Genomic DNA, 21,680 nt, shown 5'->3' on the forward strand with positions numbered 1-21,680 from the left:
GCAATGATAATATCTCACTTCCCAAGCGGGGGTCAAAAACAAATAAAAGTTTTGCGTGTACAGCATCATGGGGTCTCTCAAAGTTGAGATAGCCAATGGCATCTTTTGCTTATCAGAATGTACTACACTGATAAGCGTCTTTTGAATCAAAAAGGAAGTACGCCGTGAGGGAATCGAACCCCCGCCGCTTGCTGTGGCTGTGCTTCAGACAGTGGAAGGCAAGCATGATAACCATTTCACCAACGGCGTTGAATAACATATCATTGAGCCAATATCAGTCACTTAAACTTCGGGAATAGACTGGGTGTATTACCTTGAATGAATTGAAACTTAGTATTCCGATTAGCCCGCGTTCGCGATGCGACCTAGGGAGTCGGGATCGACTTTCTGAGGGAAAAGTACGGCGGTAAATGACGGATAGCGCAGCCGGGCACGCCGCCCTGCGGCGTGCCCGAGAATGGTAGTAGATCCGAGCAAAGCGCAGGTAAGTGGGCCCACTGTACAAAGCGAGAAGCTAATCGAGAGAGAAAGGAAAAAGAGAGACCGAGATGAAACTAGCATACAACAAAGAATAGAAAACACACGATAGGCCGAGGCAAAGTACAGAAAGATTATACTAACAACAGTAATACGACTGGGCGAGGTGGGTGGGTAGCGTGAGGTAAACCGTGGGGGACGCGCACGGGCTAGCGGCTCGTCATCTCCACACTGGGTATATGTGAATACTGAATCTAGGTGCGACCAAATAAACGCGCACCTACCACTACCCACATTTGAGGCCCCAGCTGGTGGACTGTATCTTGCAGATCATGCACGCAGATCGCGAGCATCGAAGGCACAGAGGATCCCTAAATGGACAGGAGATCGTCTCCATCGATTAGCGAATCTGACGGGAAGCACTGGAAGCAACAATGGTGCTCACCAAGAAGTGGCCGCGGGTGGATAGAAAATAGAATGGCCGATAGCGATCGCCGAAACATAACGAACTGCGGGGGCGGGTAAGCAAGCCCTGGACGCATACAGTCAGGGAGGTGTCTAAGCGCGCCGGCGGTTAAAAACGTCCGAGTCTGGGCTCGCGCGTGCAAAACCCATGAGACTCCATTAAATACGGATATAACACTCATGGATGTGTATACTCGCAAATCTTTAATTACTGCAATTGGTGAAATTCAAAAAAGAATTACATGGGTTCTATTATCTTACATATCATGCCGCCAGGGTTCGGAAATCATAGTTGATCAGTACATAGTATCAGCTTCAATTTATATCTACCAAGCTCAAGCCTCAATAATCACCGGCGTATCCAACGTGATTGGGGCTATGATGTTCACAACTCCCGTCTCCTTGACCTGTGCAGCCTCTGCCCCAAAATAACCTTCAGTGCTAGTCAGCACTGTGAAACCGTCATATTTATCTTCCAGACTTACGAGGAGTTAAGAACGTCCAATCAATAAACCCTTGGACACAGTACTCGATCCCTTCGAGGTACCGAGCCAGCTGCTCATCCAGCCCAGACCCGAAAGAAGGCAAATTAGCTTTGATTTCCACATATTCATCAAGGCGTTTCCTGTGAGCTGATTCACAAAGTCGATTGCGCCTGCGAGATCGAGGCTGTTGTGATGCATAGCAACGCATACAAGGTTGTGAGTGTCTCCCCGAGCAAACTCGATCTAAAATAGCGCAGACGGGGTTAGAAGGTCCAAAAGGAGTCCCTGGATTGAAGACCTACAGGGAAAGAATAGATATCGTTTGCCCAGGTTAGGATGTCATTCCCTGCGAGAGCGAGCTCGGTCACAAGCGGGTGATCGGCGACTTGGTCCGGGAGGTCGAGGTCGAGTGTGTATTCGAGTATAGCTTCAAGGTGAAATTTAGCAAAACTACGATCAAGTCCATTCGCACATGTAAAAACCCACCGAACCCTATTTTCATCGCGGAAGTGTCCCTCCTTAGCTGGATGTATTCTTCCATGGTCGGGATCGTGTCCGTAGACCTATTAACCTTTTGCTGGAAGCATGCCTGGGTGTAGAAGTCCAGCGCGTCGACAAAACGACGAAGCATTGCGGGATTTCCATCTTGACGCATTCGGTTGTAGCAACTATATACACATTATAATATGTCAATGCTTTGACGAGTTTAATTTTTAGAAAGTTATACATACTGTTGAACAGTTGCGGCAACTTTGAACTTGGGCGGAGGAGAATCGGGTTCACGGAGCGATTTCATCGTGACGTCCACAGCGCGCTTCATCCCATCGACGGTATCGAGGGCACCTCCGTCTGTCATATCATCAAACTATAAAATCTGGTTAGAATGTAATCAAGGATTCCAATCGACTCGAATTACGGCAAATAACCAAAGTACCAAATCCATTGTGATACGGAAACGTGCAAAATTGCAGTCGGGGTAGCACATTGCGGTCATCAGACCAAAGCCAGATTCAAAGAACCGTTGGCGCTTTGTGCCAGTGTGAATACCTGTAGTCGCAGAGCTTGAGTCTGAACCAAGGACCATTCGATATCATTTAGGGCATACCATAACTATCAAACCATTGGTAAGATTCGATTTCTGCCTCGCGCTGGTGGGGGTTCGTCTTGGAGCCGAATGCTTTGCTCGTGTATGCCGAGACATCGGGAAGAGAGAGTTGGGAAGGTAGGATTGTCGAGGCAATAAGCTGCGACGCTGGGAACTCGGACATACTGGGGTTGGAATGGAAATGTGAGAATACAGTGGGTGATGGTGAAAAACCTAACCCACCAATCCTTTTTATAGAGCCATGTATTCGGCCAAATTGTACAACTGACAGTAGTGCTTTGCGTGAAGAGCAGTATATCTCATGAGCCGGGTGCGTGCGCTCTTCCCGGTCATGAGGTGGCGAAGCGAGAACTCAGAAGCGAACATCAGGTCTGACATCAGAGCCGACATCAGGGCCGATATAGGGATAACGCCTGCAACCTTTCCGCTAGTATGGGGTTGTGGGCCGTCATAGCAAGTCTACCAAGTTAATATCTTTAGACAATCAGCGATGTTTCTGAGATTTGATTCGATGGGGAAACCTCGAGGGGCATATTTACTTAGGTACGAAAGATTAATCCGAATAAGCTTATCAGCAGTCTCCTCGGCCAAGTTGCTCGGAGATCAACTCACGTCGGTCAGCGCCAAAGGGAAGAGCAATCCAATTACGGAGCGCTTATCATAAAATGACGAAATTTGCGCCTGCCAGGAGGTGATTGGAGCCCTATCGAAGTTGTATGTCTAGCAAAAGCTCTCGTATACCCTCCATGAAACGGTATACAGTGGTGACAGGAGACACCGTGTGAAGGTATGGGGAATAGCGCCTAGTTAGTCTCCTGTAGATCTATGCGAACCGTGAAATACAGCTTTGAACCTATGAGATAATGAATAATCGGACAGGGCATCTCATCCCCAGTGTGATTACTAGAAGACATCCTTTTTTAGCAATCAGAGATGTCTCATACAACAGCAAGATCAACACACTAATTGATGGGAAGAGCACATCCAGGTTCTCGGGGCGGTTATCGGTCTCAGATTTTGATCGAAATGTCCGGGAGTAATCGGGTTTGACTTCGAAGAGAGCGTGCTGGTTTGAATCACTGTTCGGATGATCTATAAACGCTATCTTCAGCTGCGATGTCCCAAAATGTAAAAGTACAAGGCACCATCCCTTATTACAATTAAATGGAAGACCTGATATGTGGGATTGTGTCGTATGAGCAATTCACAAGGAGGGAAATAACCAGTATGCATGGCCACCTATAGTTCATGCCACGACTCATGTCATTACGTCCAAGTCACGCAGCTGGCTGCGGACCGTTGCTTTTTCAAGCTGCCGTCTCCCTGAATAACGCTCCTCCGTGAGCGCAGGCTAATAGATTGGTTTATTCGCCATTTCTCCTGAAGATCATACACCCTATGTCTGCCTGGTTCACCACCTCGATGCTTGGGTGAGTTAGACCGTAAAGAAATTATGTCCCTAACGACCGGAAAGGGCTTCATCCTCAAGATTATCTCTCGAAAAAGGAAGATAGACAACATGATCAACAGACAAAAAGGGGGATCGGAGACAAAACCGAGTTCGTCGCCACTCCTGAGTTCTAACCACAGGTCAGACACTGATGACGTCATCAGCCGAAGGCTAATTATAAGCGCCCGGTCAAGTCTTCCTTTGACAAGATGAGCGTACCAAGTTAAGGAATCCGGAGTGATCTTGTCCTTTGAAAGGACGTGGGTAATTGAAGTGAAGTGTCAGGTAAAGCTATACATCTGAGCCGAGTCGGCACAGCTTGAATAGTTGCATGCAATTACCGGTTGACACCACGCGACGGATGAACTGAGGTTGCAAAAAGGTTAATTAGTGTATGTCCCCATGAGGCTCCCTGCTGTATAATTACGCTCTGTGGGCTACAGAATCGAGAGGCGCAGGCATTCATTTGTAGCAAGAGCGTTCCATGTGTTCAAAGGTTATTTTACCTGGACTATTAGCTTATCCTGCCAAATCATTTATAGAAGCACTGCTATCTTTAATGTTGTCGGATAGCCAAAGGACAAAAAGGGGTTATGGCATACGCTATGGATGTCCAGACCATGTATTCGCCACCATAGGCTTGGATGGAGTGTGAATCCGACTCAAGATCGTAATGTTACAGTGGTCGACCACAAGCACAAACTAAAACGCAACTAGCTCATTATATTTTCAAAAGGCTGTTCGACTTTCAATGCACTAGGCAAATAAGGGTCTCTCCAGCAGCAGGGCTCCCGATTCTTGTACGCGTATCCGCAGCTGTAGTGCCTTGTGTAGTTGCGATACGTTTCAATTGCAGGGTGACCCGGAACTTTAGGATCACATCCTTATATGCGGTCTCTCTTAGGTACCTTTCAATAGGCTGGCCGTCTGTATCTATTCCGGACCATACTTTGGTCTAGTGAGGGCGAATCCCCGAGAGTATCTCTCGTCCATGCATCCGCAATTTGGTTCAAAAATCAATGGGCCGCATTAATTAATAGGAAATAAAACCAAAATATAACCTACAGGAACTTCGCATCGGTCACCTTGTTTCACAGAGAAGCTCTGAGTAAGTTCCCAAGATCAGCTGGAACTCTGAAGCATCAATGGCCGTAGTCCTGGTATGGTGTCAAATTGATCGATTGAACACTGGCATTCTCGGAAGGGTGAACAATTGATGGCTCCGAAGTTGGGATTCACGTAGATTAGGGTCTCCGTAGCTCGTGGATAATAGGACCTCAGGCTCTTCGAATAGTCGGTAGATAATTGGACAGCTACGAGAGAGTCCAAAAGGAGTGACGACAATAGACTGTTGCCCAACTTTTGGCTGATGACGTCAGCAAGGATACGCGAGTAAGCGCCGACACCAGGACACGTCGCTGACCACATCATCGCAGACGGCCTCTGTGTAAAATCCCGTGTATTCTTATAATTAAACGCAGCCATGGTATTTAAACTTGCTCAAAGTATAAGAATAAAGCTCTGACTAAATTATCTAGGCCGCAGCAACAGGGCAGGACTCTGTACCGATCGAGACCCACCACGATGACATGATCGTGAGTTCCTTTTTCCATTTCCTCTCGATTGAAGATGGCTCATATCAATACTACAGCATGATGCTCAATTAGATTTTTACGGAAAACGCCTGGCTACTTGTTCATCTGATCGCACAATTAAAATCTTTGACGTTATCAACGGCGAACCGCAACGACAACAAAATGCTGGGGTTACACTCAAGGGCCATACCGGTCCCGTGTGGCAAGTCGCATGGGCACATCCAAAATACGGACACATTCTTGCAAGTTGCTCCTACGACGGCAAGGTCCTGATCTGGAAGGAGCAGCAGGGCGGACAGGGAGGTGCTGGGGCAACGACCAACACGGGATACGGTCAGGTTCCGTATGGTGGAGCTGCTGCCGCTGGGGGAGCTGGGAACTGGGCCCGGGTAAAGGAGCACAGTTTGCATACTGCGTCTGGTGAGTCGCGAAATTAACTCGGAAAACCCACCAACTAATTGTCAGTGAAGTGAACTCTATATCCTGGGCTCCTCATGAGCTAGGCGCCATCGTTGCCTGCGCATCTTCAGATGGAAAACTATCGGTCTTGAGCTTCAAGAGTACGTGCTGAGAACTATTCATCAGCCTCGACTAACGATAGAGTAGATGATGGAACCTGGGGAGCCGACATCTTCAATGCTCACAACGTAGGATGTAATGCTGTCTCATGGGCTCCCGCAACCCTCCCAGGCTCGCTCATCACACCTACCCCTGGCGTTCCTAACGCAAATCCCAATGCTCCCCCTCTACCACGTCCGTGAAACGATTTGCGAGTGCTGGATGCGATAACCTAGTCAAGATCTGGGGGTTCAGGTCAGTTACTCTTGAGCTGGTCGAATATAGAAGGGGCTGATGATTGTGCAGGGAGGACAACCAAACATGGGTTGAAGAGGAGGTGCTGAAAGGACATACCGACTGGGTTCGCGACGTCGCATGGGCGCCGAACATTGGGCTTCCAAGGTCATACATCGCGACTGCTTCCCAGGTCAGTCGACTCCTTATTTACCTCACCTCTGTGCACTAACACAAACTCTCCCAGGATCGTACGGTGATCATTCACTCGAAAGCAACTCCCACCTCTGCCTGGACTCAGACGTTCCTGCACCCAACCTCGGACGCAAACGAGACCAAGTTCCCGGATGTCGTCTGGCGCGTGTCGTGGAGTCTGGCGGGGAACATATTGGCAGTTAGCTGCGGAGATGGAAAGGTGACGCTGTGGAAAGAAAACCTGAAGGGTGGATGGGAGTGCATAAGTGAGATGGCAAACTAGTGGACGTAGATGGGTTATGAGTAATGGAAATGGTTTATAACGTTCACTTCGGATGGTCTTTTCGCGTCAGTGTTTGCGATGAAATTGCGTTACCTTCCTCTGCGAACTCAATCTGAACCTCGTCCTAAATGTGGCTCATATATCATCGACAACTATGTATCCGGCAAGTATGGGTGAGAGGAAAAGCAACTGTTTTACTATAGTCATGCAGCCCTGAATACATAGCACGTAGAGCTAACCGGCTGGATAAAACGAGAAGAAGTCGATGGAAGACAAGCCCAAGGGCAATAAAGCCATTATAAAGACGCAAGCGGAACACCCAAAAATACAGTCAAATGCCCATTTACATACCACGCTTATGGGCAAGACTAACTTTAATAGAGCTCTAACATTTGAACGGATGGCGGTAGTCTTAATCAGGATTAAAAAACTCCTGAACGCTGACCCGCAGTTACTTATTATTCCATGTCGGGAGCTCTATGTTCTTTTCGATCTACAGGCAGGCCGCCTTGGGAGTACAAAAACGTGCCTTCAAGTCGTGGACTACGAAAGACCCGGCTACCATACGAGAAATATCACACTCGACCCTTATACCAGAAAGTGGTGATAGCCTGAGATTCAAAGATAGGGGAGAGAATCACGTAGGAGTACTGTACAGATGCATGAACGTAATAGTAAGTATTACGGTAAATGCATGATTACACTTACTCAGTGGACGTTTATGTGCTGATCCCGATACTCTGCCGCCGTTTTCGGTCCTGAATTTCGGTTGGTCACCAGCTTCTCTAGTTGACATGCGCACCACTTCTGACCACTATGCCCTTGACCAGCCAAGTTTATTGCTTAAGCCACCGGCTGGCCATTGTGATATTTTAGATAGTCCAATACTATTGTCATTCAGAATAGTAGATCTTGGTGTCATGTATTCACCATGAAGTATGTTCGTTGAGGAATTGCTGAGATATATGCGAACGGGACCCTACCAGTCACGTGAGGTTCGATAGACACGGGGCAACGCGATCAGGCTTGCTAGATTTTTGACACAAGCATAATTCATACAAACATACTACAAACGGCCACGATGTCTTTCATGATGTCCCTGCGTGCCTCTCTTGCGCGCCCGAAGGCCAAACTGAAGAAAGTATGGCCTTTCGAGTCGAAAGATACAGACCCCGCCTCGCAGACCACGAGGACCGATCCTAATACGAAAGAGGCGTCAGAATCGGGAGCCTGGACCGCGGTCAGAGCTATGCTTACCGCCGCTGAGTCTGGTGCTGAATGGTGTGGCCCACTGAAAACAGCGATCGGTGGGTTGATTGAATGGGTGGAGCTCTACGAGGTATGGTCATCAACTTGCACTCCCGCACACAGCTGACTACCAAAAAGCGCGAGTGCGATATACGCGAAGATAAAAATGAGCTACGCGCAAAGCTTGAGCCATTATTGCAAGATCTCGCTAAGCATATGGAGTGTCCGAGTGGGTTTGTGTCGACAGGTAGTGTCAAGCAGATATTCGAGTGCGTCAAACCTACTTAGCATGCCCCCACTCACCCTAACTCGGCCCTCAGAGATATAACAAACGAAGCAAACAAAGCCACAGAAAAGCAGACTTTGACCCCAGGGAGGCGGCTGCAGGATATACTGAAAGGGGCGGACGAGATACTCGACTGCTACCGGCGAATCGACGAGCACCTTCAGCGATTGATGGTGAGCCCCAATATCCTGGCAATGTCTCACCCTCATCCAACTTTGATAGCTCAATGTCAGTCTGAGCACGCTCAAAACGGTCAACGAGCAATCCATGGTGCGTACGGTCTGAGTATGATAGGACGCTGACCTGCACCTGGCACAGGAGTCGCGACTCGCCAAGATGTCGTCCGTCAAGTCTGCGTTTTACGACTCGGGGCAGGTCAAGCGAGGTGGCTGTGCTCCGGAAACACGCAAAGAACAAATCGAGTTGCTCATGACATGGGCGCGTACACCAGGCTCTGGTAGAACATGCTGGATGAACGGCATGGCTGGCACAGGCAAGACTACGATCGCATATACCGTGTGTGAGAGGCTCGGCAGCCAGCTGGGAGCCAGCTTCTTCTGTTCTCGGACGATCCCAGAGTGTCGGCAAGTCAACTATATTATACCGTGTATCGCCTACCAGCTCGCTCGATTCTCTGTCCCATTTCGCCATGCCCTTGACAGCGTCCTGGAAGTGGACCCCGACGCGCACTGTCGAACGCTGAAGCAGCAATATGAGAGGCTGATAGTGAAACCAATGATAGAAGTACGAGGGTCACTACCGTCGGATGTTATCGTTGTGATCGATGCCTTGGATGAATGCGAAGACCAAGAAAGTGTTGGCATGATTCTCGACCTGCTTTTGTCGCCCGGCTACGACCTCCCCGTTCGCTTCCTTGTGTCAAGTCGACCAGAGAGCGAGATCTATGACCGCATGGCGGCTAGGACAGATGGATCGGACGATACGCCACTGGTACTACATGACCTAGAGGCGGAGACCGTCAGGGCCGACATCAAGACATACATGCTTCATGAGCTACGATCTATTAGCCTAACAGACTATCAGTGGTCTGCTATCCTTGACCGATGTGGAGGACTGTTTATATACGCGTCAACTGTGTGTCGCTTCATCATGCAGGGTCACAGGTCACATACACTCCACGAGGCAATCCAGACGATCACAGACTCACCATCGATACCGGTGCACGGGGCAAACCCTATTGACAGACTATACCTCACGATCTTGACCAGGGCATTCGAAATGACCGAACAGAGCAAAGAGAATGTACGGCGAATGAAAGCTGTGCTGGAGACGGTGATATGTGCGGTCGAGCCGATGACGCTGGACGCAATTCGGGTGTGCTTGGGCTGAATAACGGGAGTCAAGTGAATGCGCTGCTACAGCCTCTACGGTCGGTGCTGAACGTGGTGAAGGATAGGGAGGTAGTGACTACCCTACATGCGTCTTTTCCAGACTTTATGCTGTCCGCTGATCGATCTGGCGGATTTCATTGTGACCCCGCAATGCGACATGCTGAGATAGCTAGCGCCTGCCTGCGTACGATTGATAGGACAATGCCCAACTTCAACATATGCTGCCTACCTTCATCTTACCTGCTTGACAGTGAGGTGGATGACCTGAGTGAACGAATGAGGAGGTCGATCTCGCCCGGGCTAGTTTATGCCAGTCGCTACTGGTCAACGCATTTATATCTGAGCGAACACCGAGCCGAGCTAGAGAATGCAGTTAGCAACCTGTTTACGCAAAGGCTGCTGCTTTGGCTGGAGATCATCAATCTATCAGGCTACATCCGCCACGCTGTTAATATCGTACAACGGGCCGAGAGGTGGTGCAAGGTACGTAACACCACTCTAATTGTATTTTCAATCACATGATGCTGCCACAGAACATGCTGTCGCGAAGAATATAACAGAGATCAGCCATGATGCCGAGCAGTTTGTCTCAATATATGCTAATCACCCAGTATCGCTCAGCACCCCGCATATATACGTCTCGATGCTTCCATTCTGGCCACGAACTCGACCAATCTCGGCCGCATATATGGCAAGGACAGCCGGGTTTGTCGAGCCAAAAGGGACGGTGATGAGCCAGAGAAATCTGGCACTAATGGCTACTTGGAAGGTTTCAAGCGGGCCGGTCAATTCGATGAGTCTGTCGGCTGATGGAGCTCGACTCGCAATCACTACCTCGGACAACATCAATATACTCGACGCTTCTACGGGTGAAATCATAGACAGTCTCGCCAACCAGCTCACACAAGGGGTCAGCTGTGCTGCCATATCACCCAATGGAACTCAAGTGGCGTTTGGTGGCGCTGGTTCTACGTTGCAGCTATGGGATGTGAAAGGGGTGATACCATCAAGGCATTTCCTTCAATTTGTGATTCGGGCATTGGCTCCGTTGCCTTCTCCTCCAACGGCTCTGACGTCGCTTGTGGCTTGGACAACGGAGATGTGTACATTTGCTCTTTACAGATAGGTACAAAGCCGCTTGGTCCGCTCAAAGGACATACTGAACAAGTCACTTCGGTCACCTTCTCCCTGACCACTCGCACCTCGCATCGGGGTCATGCGACAACACGATTCGTATCTGGGACGTACGAACCGGCCATCCAATTGGCCGTCCTTTTACGGGTCATACAAGTACGGTCAACTCAGTCTCGTACTCTCCTGATGGATCACGACTTGCCTCCGCTTCTTTGACTATACTATCCGATTATGGGATACCCGAACAGGACTGACTATTCTTGGGCCGCTCACAACACATTTGGACTGGGTTACCTCTGTTACCTTTTCTCCTAACGCTGCTTTCATTGCTTCCGGATCATGGGATAAGAGCATTCAAGTGTACGATGCGCTCACCGGCAGCACAGTTCTCGGACCTCTACAGGGGCATATCCACTACGTTAATTCGGTTATATTCTCTCCTGATAGCTCCCATCTGTTCTCTTGCTCGGACGATGGGACGGTCCGCTTATGGAACGTGCAAGTCGCAGTCGCACCCGCCCCCCTATCGCCGTCTTGGGGCCTTTCTGGTCCTTTTGGGTCCGTCAGATACTCGCATAATGGGCTCCGAATCGTCTCTGGCTCTCAAGATGGAACAATTCACATATGGAAAGTGCAGACAGGAGAGCTAGTCCTGGGGCCGCTGAGTGGCCACGACGATGCGATTTCGTGCGTTGGCTATTCACTATGCGATAAATATATCGCATCTGCTTCACTGGACGACACTTTGCGCATCTGGGACTCAGAGACCGGAAAAGATATTCATGGACCAATCCAAGGACATAACGACAGCGTGCGCTGCATACGGTTTTCTCCGGCCGAAACAGTGGTCGCATCAGGCTCAGATGACGGCTCAATTCGCCTATGGGATTTCAAGAGCGCGAAGTGCGTTATGGTGCTATTTAAAGCCGACTCACCGGTTTGGTCGGTCGGATTCTCTCCTGATGGCCAATACGTTGCCTCTGGCTTAGGAGATGGAACGATAAGAGTGATAGACAGAAATACAGGCAACACTGTTGTCGGTCCAATACATGGTCACCGTAAAAGCGTCACTTCGATTGAGTTCTCGCCAAACGGCACGCACATCGTCTCAAGCTCTGATGAAAGATCAGTGCGAATATGGGACAGGCAGACTGGACGTCAGATTCTAGTATGTGGTGAGGGTGACATACCACATGACTCTTTCGTGAGCTGTGTTGGATTCTCCCCTAACGGTCGGTATATCGCATCTGGTTCTCCTAGGGGGGCTGTGCAAGTGTGGGATGCTCAGACGGGGGACATGATATTCAGTCCACACACGAGACACAGCAAAAGGGTACGAGACGTACAGTTCTCTCCTGACAGTTCACATATCGTCTCATGCTCATCCGACGGCACTATCCGGTTCTGGAACCTAGTGGGCTGGGTAATAAATACGCCACAACCCGAGACAATTGCAGGTAAGTAACGCTCTCAAGGGTTTGCTAGATCCTTTTTGCTTAGCATTTTGCCAGATAAAGAACATGTAGTCAGGAATAGTCGGGATGGTAGCAAAGCAGCCAATTCATGGTCCCTCGATGATGATGGTTGGGTATTTAACCTGCATAATCACCGATTGGTATGGGTTCCATCCGATCTTCGTGTCTTGCTTCCCATTCCTCCTCATAACCTTGATATCCAGTGAGGGATGCTTGGAGCTGAGTTTCGATGGGGCTATGATGGGAGAGGCATGGGTGGGGTGTTATCGAGTCTGATAGCATGTGTTTGAAGCAGTACATGCAGAAGTTTGTAGAGTGTACTGGAAGCCTGTGATTGACTCAAGTGGGTAAATCAGTCAATATATGCGCAGTATGCGTGAGTTCCCTGCAGAACACCCAGAGCTTCCGAGACCATGTCACGTTCAACAAGTGCGTAACACATCTTGCATATGATACGCCCCGACTGGCTATGGGGATGGGGATGGAAACATTGTTTGGCGAATATTTCGAAGTTTGGCGGGTGGTATACTCGTGGTAAGCTGTGGAGAAGAATAAGTGAAGCTATGGCAGGAAAACCTCACCGGTGGGTGGGAAACTGGGAGCGAAACAATTAACTAAAGGATGTAGATGGATGGAAATAGTTAGAACCTCTTCGTTGGCGCTTACGGTAATGTTACGTTACAGAGATCTGGACTCTCAAATCGGTGGGATATTTTACTTCAAATCATGCACCAAACAAATACACTCATCGCCATGTATCTTAAATGGAATCCATCATGAAATTAGCTCATACCCAACTTTGGCTACACGGATTGCGAAACATTAATGGTATACCTTGGCTTGACGGAATTTCCGAATAAGAGCAGTCAGTGCAAAGGTAGGTCCAATTAGACCTAAGCACTCTTACGATGCACTCGTACCCCTGGCCCTCAGCCTTATTCAAACATTTCTTCTTCAATAGAACATTTTTATTGTGCTTGGCTCCAAAATTGGTCAACATGTTGTATTCATTGGGAGTTCGGCCCTTTTTCATGTGATAATCTCAGTCTCGGCCCGAGAGTGCCTGTAATGACTTACGTACTCTTTATATCTTCCGTTGGTACCACAATACAAAACCCTTCCAGGTGGCGATGTCAATGATTTCAGTTGATTTCATGGTGCACTTGAATCGATTTGACCAGGTGAATGATTGTGTTCTCGTTTTAACAGAGTTGTTAATTCCTTGGACGCCATCTTGTAGACCATGAGGCGTCACGGTCGTTATACTCCAAACTCTCATATACATTTATTGGACTCGAACTGTAGGGAGACAGTTCAATGGGACTGTGAGTGGCATGGACTGTGGCTGATCAAAAGAGGCAAAGCCCGCTTGAATATATATTTATATCAAATTTACGTCCAAAAGATGAATTGTTCTGCTATACAGCACTTTCCACCCACCACTTTTGGGATCGTATACAAGCGCCCGGTCGATATATGAGCGCCCACAGCCTGCTCAGCCCCAAATATGGACGACAGGGAAGCTATTCTTCCTACTGCGGCGACACTGTCCTAAAGGAGGGGTTTGTATGTGGTATTCTAAAAATCATTACGTGCACAAGGCACTTTACACAAAGCTTCTCGGGAGTTACCACTGGGTTACCCAGGCCTAGAATGTCCAGCATAGTGGACACTCACAGGTGGCGTGCCATATATAAACTTGTCTGATATTGTTCTGTTCTGTTCTGTCCTCCCCCAGCGTTAGCACGTTCGAGCGCTGGAGACCTAAGCTACTAGCTATCCCTTTACTAGGTTGGTTGAAAGCGAAATGAGTAAACCAATGGCGTCTTTGCCTGAGACTACACCCGTCAACCCACAGCTTCGGGTAAGTGGCTTCTGTGCTCCATAGTAGAGTGTTCTTGCTGAAAGGATCATAATCAAGCATGAGGTAGTCTTTAACGATCTACTTCGTGCCATAGAGGAATCCGAGTCGTCAGAGCTCAACCCTCTTCTCCGTGCTTTGCGTCAAGAGATACCCGAGGAAGAAAGCGAGTTCCATGCTTGGTTTTCCAGCATGTTCAAGTCGATACTTCAACGCATAGACTTTGAGAAGATTTTCGATGACGACGTGCCGAACTCAGTCAAAGACTTTCTCAGGGAATACGCACGCGCCCCATACGAGGGCGCCCCATCTGACAAGGAACCAATGCTCAACTAGTCCCTCATTCTGTCGAGCCTCAAAGCGTCAGCTCTGCTCTTCTAAATTTGGGACGACGGTTTTTGCAATTAGCTACTTGCAACTCGGTTCAGCGCAAACCTCGTGGCTCTCCGCTATCCCTCCCCCGTCACCACACTTCCACCATCTAGCCACTTTCCTATGCCGAAACATTGAGCCTTTCCCAGAAATACTTGAAGCAGATGGGAAGCCAATGGATCGGGTCCGACCAGGGACTAAATTCGAGAACTGGGGACAAACAGTCGAGAATTCCCCGGCTTATACGTTTGTTGCACGTACCGAGGTTGGAATATGCAATTGGTCAAGTGGGCAGCGGGAGCTAAGAAGAAGGTTAGAGTAGCGGGCTATCGTCATACGGTCAAAATGTACTAACATAATGATTATGATAGGGACTTCTATTCGGCCGATAATGAAGTCCTAGTTATGTTACTTCCCATCAAAGTGCTCGCCGATCTACCTTCGTATAGCCCACCTATGGAAGAAATCCAAACATTCTGATCTGGTTGGAATTGAAGTCTCTGCTACAGAGTCCAAACAAGCGTTATGCACTATCAAAGCTGGTACGACCAACGAAATGTTTCGCGAATGGTGTCTTCAGAACCGTCGTTGGTGCTTGCCGTTCAACGTGATCATGGTCGAGATTACGTTTGGTGGATCCAACGGACCCATATGTCATGGTGCTGGGCTTAGTACCACTACGCTCTCCGATCTCGTCGCGGAGTTTCACTATATCGATCCTCACGGAAATAAGAAGTCAATCTCTGATCCCGACCAACTCAGGGCCGCCAGTGGTTGCTTTGGGCTACTAGGCATATGTACTGCAATCACCCTTCGGCTTGACGCGATGTCAATGGCGGTGATGAACCCGGTGAAGGTGCCTTTAGTCTTGGCAATTCCACCGCCTATTGGTTACAAAATTCCGGATGTAATCGATATGAGCGGGGTCACACCTGAGGATCTGGAAAAGGCTCGTCAGGAATTTGTCAGGAGATGCGAAGAGGACTATTATCTCGAATGGTTTTGGTATCCCCTTACCAAGGATGTCTGGGTCAATACTTGGAAGAGTGCGCGCATATATTTCGAAATTTTATTTGAACTGCTAATAAAGATGTTGCTTTAGAGGTGGACGATGCGGCTGCTATTGAGTCTTTAGAGCCTATCCAAGTCCATTCGACGCGTTGATTCAATGGGTACGTAGTGTTCATAAACCTTAATTGTGGAGTTTAATACTTTTCACAGGGACAAGGCTGGCTTACTGAGCAAATTGTCAACACGGACATATTTAGATCGCTCAGCGGACGCGTTCAGGCTCTACTAATGGGCCAGGTTACACTTGGGGCGATGCCGCATATACCCGATCCAAAGAAGGCTATCCGCACCCTTACAAGTGAGGCATTGCATTTTAGACGAGGAATTCGTGAGTCGTATAACCTTCCTGTTCGTTGGGCTTCCTAAAATGGGCATTTTCAGAGAACATGCGTTGTCTTGACTCAGAATGGGAAATCCCGATCCCAGAGGCACCAAATAATCCAGGAAAGCGAGACCACAGCTCCGTTCAGCGTGCCTGGTGAATCTTTCGTTTTATTTATCGTACTTCGATGCATTTACCAAGTTTACGTTAGGTGGGATGCGATCAGCGTCGTCTATTCGCGGGACGATGGTCCAATGCGCCTGGCTCTCGAAATGCGGCTTACAGGCGGCTCTAACATGATTCTCGCCCCGCAGAGAGGGAACAATTTTGGGACAACTTCAATTGAAGTTCTAACGATACCTAACACTCCGAGAGACCAGTGGCAATCATTTTTGCAGCAGGTAGCGGACGCGTGGACAGGATACACAGACTCCAACGGCACACATCTGAACTCTCGGCCGCATTGGGCCAAGGAGTGGGCGGGATTGACCGTACGTGGCCAATCTATTGAACAATATCTAAAGGAAGTGGCATACAAGGATGCAATACCTGAGTTTCGAGCTATGCTTGAGAAGATCGCAACTGCACAAGGAACAACAGTCGTGGAGATGCGAGATAGGTTCGGGAACCCGTTGTTAGAAAGACTAATATTTTAAAGTTTTATTTGTGAGTATATCATGTGAGCTTGAATTGGCATTCTTTGTGTGTGAGAGCAATCAATATTCGTAGCCTAAAAAGTGCCCTTTTGACGCAGTGAGGTGTTTGGACATATTCTACCAGGCTCGACGACATGCATTCCTCCCTCTATATAAAAAGCGCCCCCGATGCTCTGACCGTGAATATAAGCCTGCCAAAATTATACCATAATTCTCAAATGAATGAGATGTGAATAGTTTAAAGGGATAAAAAGCAAGCCCGAGCTCAGACTACCCATGATTTAAGCTGGTGCTGTGTTCTTCGTGTAGGATGTTGCACGAAATGCTAACTTTCTCCACCAAAATACCAAGCCAATAGGCTTCGCATCGAGCTTGAGGAGGGAAGTATTTATACCGATATCCCAAATTGGCGGTGGTATGCACTCGCGCACGATGGAGCATTGCAGGGATAAGACAGATCATCTCCATGCATATGCGAGATGCTTTTTGGAGTTCGCCGAATAATTTTTTCCATTAAAAATGCACGCATACACGTAACGGGCGAAGCCGGACTGAGAATGAATTGTTTGAATTTCAATTATACCTGTTTAACTTTACATGGATACCTTTATTCCCTTTGTACCAAGTTCTTGCCTTTCCCCGTCCCGTCATACTACGCTGCGTTTACTGGATTCCAAGATATAGCTCCCTGAGAACCCTCATCTAATGCATCTAGAATGCCCATATCTTCGCTTCCCAGTTCGAATCCAATACCTCTGCATTTTCTACGATTCTCTCTTCATGCGTCGACTTCGGTAATGGTACATAACTATCCTCAATATGAGTATTGATGCCCCGCGAAGTAGTAGTGTCTCACCCTTTTTGCAACGACCACCTGATGAGAATTTGCGCTTCCGACCGGCCGTGCTGTTATAACCGTTACTCTGATTCCATGCTTTCCTCCACTCTTCCTCCACTCGGTGGCTTACCTTCTTAGATAGTTCTACCAATGCAGGATGTCCCCATTTCTCACCACGTACAATTGGGCAGTAAGCTTGGACAACGATATCATTTTTCTCGCAATATTCCACAATTTTCTGCTGGCACCATGGATGAAGCTTAGGAGAATGGATAAGCACCCAGTAGAGTGGCACACATGTTCACTCTACGGACCTCAATCTGATTGACCGTCGGCGCCTCTAAGCCTGCTTGCTTGATTTCTTCGAGATGTTTGACTCCACTGGGGATTTTCAAATCAAAAAGTGCAAGCCTTGAAGTGCATAGCACACTTACTAGTTGCTTACGCCTATGCTCTTAATTTTTCCTTTATCTCTACATTCCAGGAGCGCTTTGTATGTCTCCATTCGCTTTACAGGTCCAGAAAGTGGGTCGTGGATGAGAAAGAGGTCAATATACTCTACCAAACAATTAGTATTACAACGTTTACCAGGGACCTGCCTTACCGAATCCAAATTTCGATAGCGATTCATCAACTCCAGCCAAAGTCTTTTCGTAGCCATGGGACCTCGAGGCACACTTGGTAGCTATTCGGATCCCAGCCAGTTTTTCAGCCAATCATGCGCACGAGAGACGGATCTGGTTAATACTTACTGATAAAAATCTCCTCTCTCTTGAGTCCACTTTCTTTGACCGCCTGTCCCACGGCATTCTCATTTCGGTACATTTGGGCGGAATCGATGTGTCTAATACATTGTGCATAGTGAGCGGCAATACGGAGAGCATTATAGTAGCCACACACCGATAGCCATGCTGAAAGCCAAGAGACATGACGTTCTAGCATCGTAGTTTTGATATACACCCAAGCCAACCACCGGCATCAAAGTTCCCGAATGCAGTCGCACAGTTGAGGTTAGAGATAAGATCATCAGGACAGCAAGATAAACGTCTACTATTGTTTCTCTCTGTTGAGTTTGTATGACACTAGCGGAGGCTTGGGGAAGGATAGTCCGCCAAGACCGGATGGCTCTGGCAAGAGATTGCGGGGTGGGCCCCGGATCACGTGATGGTGACGACACTCCCGAAACAGCTCGTCAGAAAGAGCCAAGACCCCGGGGCCGTAGACCCTAGCTGGCCAGCTTGTGTCGAATTCAAGCACCCTCTTTTATGATATATTACACCCATCTTTTCTCTGCCTATCGACTTTAACATGACTACTTGACAAACATACACAACATGGAAATTCACCAAAAGATTGTCCGTTTTGTCCTTTTCAGTGCCGGTATATGCGGAACGGCTGAAGATGAGACAAGAACCCCGTCGCTTCGTATCTGCTACGACTCCATAACCCTACTTGGCCGAGAGACTTGGTCCACTAACCTTCTTGTTAAAGTACAACGGTAAGCCGTGTCTTATGGAGTTACCAGTTGTGTTATTTCAGTGCAGGTCGTGCAACTTGGGCGATTACGTGACTTCGAACACTATTTTTTTGGTTCCGATTCAACAACACCTTTGATTCGCCGTGTTATCTTCGTACAAGCACTTGGCTTTGGTTGATATGATTTATGCTACGGTGAACTGGACGGCATTCAGGGACTCGGGATCAACTAAAACGGTGATTCAGCCCATTGTTACATTATACCAAGAGATATTATGGTACAGTTGGAATGAGGCGACGGTGTTTCGCCGTCTATTTGGAGATCCCCGCACTTCGAGTGGCGCAAGCCACGCATGCCAAGTAAATTCTAGACAGCGCTCAGTCATATGTACATACTTGTATGGGGTTTAAAAGAGAGCGACGGATTTGGTTAACTCGCTATCTCTCTACACCCTACACCAGCATTGATCGACCTTTGATTGTCCCTGTATATCAAAATTACACTCATTGAGGCCACAGCGCGTATCTGCATACAGTTAACACTTGGTTTATTACGATGAAGAGCCAACATCCACAATGGTCTCCCCTTATGATGGACCTCAGTACAGTACCATTAGACGGCGTATACATGGGTGGTCCTGGCAGTCGGTTAGTGATATTCGCAAGTATAGCTGTGATATGCTAACCTCGTTTCTCAGTTCCCGATCGGGATGGGTACAGGCGCCGTCTATGTCCTTTTATCTGCTCTTAACCCTCATCCAACCTGGGTCACATATATTGAAATCACATTCTACATTCTCAACATGTGTCTTTTCTCTTTGAACATTCTGATGCTGAGTCTTCAGTTCATACGTGAGTTGTTTCAGCGCGTCTTACGAAATACCGCTACAATCTAGGTCGCAGTTTTCGTCGTCAGTTTCTCCGGCTGTCATCAGATCCGGTCAAAGGTGTTTTTGTTCCCCTTTCTGTTCTTTCGTTTGCCACTATTTTTATTGGCACAATCAATTACGCGGTACCCGTGGGAATCATAAACGCTGATGGTGTTTATGTCATGTTCTGGTATGTGCCCATCCATATGTCTTGGACTTTTGGCTCGGATTGATGGTCTGTAAAAGGGTATATGTGGTGCTAGCAGTCATTGTCTCGTTCCCGATGCTGATGGTGTGGTTCAATCAACCGCATGATGTTACAACCTTCACTCCAGCTTGGGCATTCCTGGTGTGTTATACTTCCCCTGTTCTTGGTTTCAACAAGGACTTAAGTGCAAACATAGATTTTCCCATTGATGCTCACTGGCATCATCGCTCTCAACGCTCTAAGAGTGATACAGACGTCTGATCCTCGCGCACTTGGAATTCTACTTATAGGATACATTTCCAAGGTATCGTAAACCCCTTTTGTCATGTGCTGTCGCTGGATTGCTCATTGGCGACAACAATTTAGGTGTTGGGCTTTTCATGACCTTCTTTTATCTGGCCATCTATGTCCTACGTATTATGACGACTGGTTTTATGAGTGGTCACCAAGCCAATGGGTGCATTTGTTGCGTCTGGTCCACCTGGATTCACCGCACTAGCACTCATTAATCTGGGACGCTCGGCAAAGGAAATGTGGGTAACTCAAAGTAGCTAAACCTTGAACACTTTAATCATCCAGCTCTCAGTCTTCCTCGGTATAATCTTGTATCGCCAATGGCAGGAGAAATCTTCTACGCTGCCAGTGTTATGAGTGCATTGCTTCTTTTTGGGCTAGCTGTGAGCATCTGCCGATCTTGCGGAGAACTAAACTGTAGCTGATGCATCTCTATAGGTCTTCTTTTTTGCATTTGGTGCTTCCTTATTGGTTCAAGCTTCACAAGTCCCTGCATGAGATTCTTGGCTGTAAGTTTTGAATTCGTGTTTTTCTACAACCTTTCCTTGACCTTACGTACACGCATATAGGCTGGGCACTGACTTTTCCTAATGTTGGTTGGATCAATACACTCATGGTATTGGGCAAGATATTTGGTATCTCGGAGCATCTGGATTGGGAGAATAAACTGTAGCTGATGCATCTCTATCAGGTCTTCTTTTTTGCATTTGGTGCTCTTCCTTATTGGTTCAAGCTTCACAAGTCCCTGCATGAGATTCTTGGCTGTAAGTTTTGAATTCGTGTTTTTCTACAACCTTTCCTTGACCTTACGTACACGCATATAGGCTGGGCACTGACTTTCCTAATGTTGGTTGGATCAATACACTCATGGTATTGGGCAAGATATTTGGTATCTCGGGCTTCGATGAGTGGCACCTGGTGATGACTGTCCTCGTATGCGCCACTTGGATCGTGCTATTCTCGTTCACGGTGGTTGCATTCTGGAAGGGCGAAATTTTCATGTCGAGAAACGAGGATATTCACGCAGATATCTCCTTCACCAAGCCAAAGAATGAGGAGATGGCCTGACACAAGAACAACAAATTCAAGTCTCTAATTTCTTACTGAAGATTGGAAATAATATAGATGGCATAAACCCCTATGATTGTCGTCAGCCACTGGCAACGTGTATTGATAGCCTTCTTGTATGTTTCGAATTTTAGAATGAGTGTTATTTATCTGGCAGATATTCTTCATTGATTACCTGTCATATATGGAGACTTTCTGCTTCGTTTTTACTTCTGTGCACATAGAACGATAGATCTAAATGTATCATAGTTTTGAATATGAGTAAATTCTAGTCATCCTCCAACCTATCCCTCATTGGTTTAC

The 21,680-nt window shown here is 47.7% G+C and overlaps 8 protein-coding genes and 1 non-coding gene across 9 annotated transcripts; 6 read left to right on the forward strand and 3 right to left on the reverse strand.

Moving 5' to 3' along the window:
- Window positions 1-158: 158 nt before the first annotated feature.
- RhiXN_12413 lies at window positions 159-249 on the reverse strand. Its single transcript has one exon. It is a non-coding gene; the product is annotated as a tRNA-Gly (tRNA).
- A 1,028-nt stretch (window positions 250-1,277) lies between these two features.
- Window positions 1,278-2,695, reverse strand: RhiXN_07672 (uncharacterized protein; the record flags this gene model as incomplete). Its single annotated transcript, XM_043327488.1, has 8 exons — window positions 1,278-1,375; window positions 1,428-1,611; window positions 1,638-1,670; window positions 1,730-1,854; window positions 1,914-2,095; window positions 2,159-2,292; window positions 2,362-2,474; window positions 2,533-2,695. 8 exons carry the CDS (start codon window positions 2,693-2,695, stop codon window positions 1,278-1,280), a joined length of 1,032 nt encoding a protein of 343 aa, XP_043182873.1.
- Window positions 2,696-5,465: 2,770 nt separating this feature from the next.
- Window positions 5,466-6,847, forward strand: RhiXN_07673 (transporter protein Sec13; the record flags this gene model as incomplete). Its single annotated transcript, XM_043327489.1, has 8 exons — window positions 5,466-5,468; window positions 5,521-5,577; window positions 5,634-5,997; window positions 6,048-6,137; window positions 6,184-6,330; window positions 6,372-6,390; window positions 6,442-6,562; window positions 6,617-6,847. The coding sequence occupies 8 exons, from the start codon at window positions 5,466-5,468 to the stop codon at window positions 6,845-6,847; spliced, it is 1,032 nt and encodes a 343-aa protein (XP_043182874.1).
- A 1,081-nt stretch (window positions 6,848-7,928) lies between these two features.
- Window positions 7,929-12,548, forward strand: RhiXN_07674 (peptidase C14; the record flags this gene model as incomplete). Its single annotated transcript, XM_043327490.1, has 10 exons — window positions 7,929-8,186; window positions 8,234-8,364; window positions 8,416-8,554; window positions 8,604-8,651; window positions 8,700-9,716; window positions 9,764-10,216; window positions 10,284-10,814; window positions 10,868-11,042; window positions 11,116-12,324; window positions 12,379-12,548. 10 exons carry the CDS (start codon window positions 7,929-7,931, stop codon window positions 12,546-12,548), a joined length of 4,131 nt encoding a protein of 1,376 aa, XP_043182875.1.
- Window positions 12,549-14,161: 1,613 nt separating this feature from the next.
- On the forward strand, window positions 14,162-15,055 carry RhiXN_07675 (cholesterol oxidase; the record flags this gene model as incomplete). Its single annotated transcript, XM_043327491.1, has 4 exons — window positions 14,162-14,206; window positions 14,264-14,538; window positions 14,612-14,887; window positions 14,947-15,055. The coding sequence occupies 4 exons, from the start codon at window positions 14,162-14,164 to the stop codon at window positions 15,053-15,055; spliced, it is 705 nt and encodes a 234-aa protein (XP_043182876.1).
- A 76-nt stretch (window positions 15,056-15,131) lies between these two features.
- Window positions 15,132-16,624, forward strand: RhiXN_07676 (cholesterol oxidase; the record flags this gene model as incomplete). The annotated part of the gene is made up of 5 exons (XM_043327492.1): window positions 15,132-15,621; window positions 15,713-15,747; window positions 15,797-15,974; window positions 16,028-16,124; window positions 16,180-16,624. 5 exons carry the CDS (start codon window positions 15,132-15,134, stop codon window positions 16,622-16,624), a joined length of 1,245 nt encoding a protein of 414 aa, XP_043182877.1.
- A 918-nt stretch (window positions 16,625-17,542) lies between these two features.
- RhiXN_07677 (aldo/keto reductase family protein) lies at window positions 17,543-18,391 on the reverse strand (the record flags this gene model as incomplete). The annotated part of the gene is made up of 7 exons (XM_043327493.1): window positions 17,543-17,545; window positions 17,593-17,721; window positions 17,777-17,843; window positions 17,897-18,020; window positions 18,067-18,147; window positions 18,215-18,306; window positions 18,363-18,391. 7 exons carry the CDS (start codon window positions 18,389-18,391, stop codon window positions 17,543-17,545), a joined length of 525 nt encoding a protein of 174 aa, XP_043182878.1.
- Window positions 18,392-19,514: 1,123 nt separating this feature from the next.
- On the forward strand, window positions 19,515-20,328 carry RhiXN_07678 (C4-dicarboxylate transporter/malic acid transporter; the record flags this gene model as incomplete). The annotated part of the gene is made up of 5 exons (XM_043327494.1): window positions 19,515-19,586; window positions 19,637-19,790; window positions 19,835-19,997; window positions 20,054-20,156; window positions 20,212-20,328. The coding sequence occupies 5 exons, from the start codon at window positions 19,515-19,517 to the stop codon at window positions 20,326-20,328; spliced, it is 609 nt and encodes a 202-aa protein (XP_043182879.1).
- Window positions 20,329-20,468: 140 nt separating this feature from the next.
- RhiXN_07679 (malic acid transport protein) lies at window positions 20,469-20,807 on the forward strand (the record flags this gene model as incomplete). The annotated part of the gene is made up of 3 exons (XM_043327495.1): window positions 20,469-20,548; window positions 20,602-20,692; window positions 20,748-20,807. The coding sequence occupies 3 exons, from the start codon at window positions 20,469-20,471 to the stop codon at window positions 20,805-20,807; spliced, it is 231 nt and encodes a 76-aa protein (XP_043182880.1).
- Window positions 20,808-21,680: the final 873 nt, after the last annotated feature.

The sequence above is a fragment of the Rhizoctonia solani genome, chromosome 9 (assembly GCF_016906535.1).
Source record: "Rhizoctonia solani chromosome 9, complete sequence".
In the NCBI taxonomy this organism is placed as follows: Eukaryota; Fungi; Basidiomycota; class Agaricomycetes; order Cantharellales; family Ceratobasidiaceae; genus Rhizoctonia; species Rhizoctonia solani.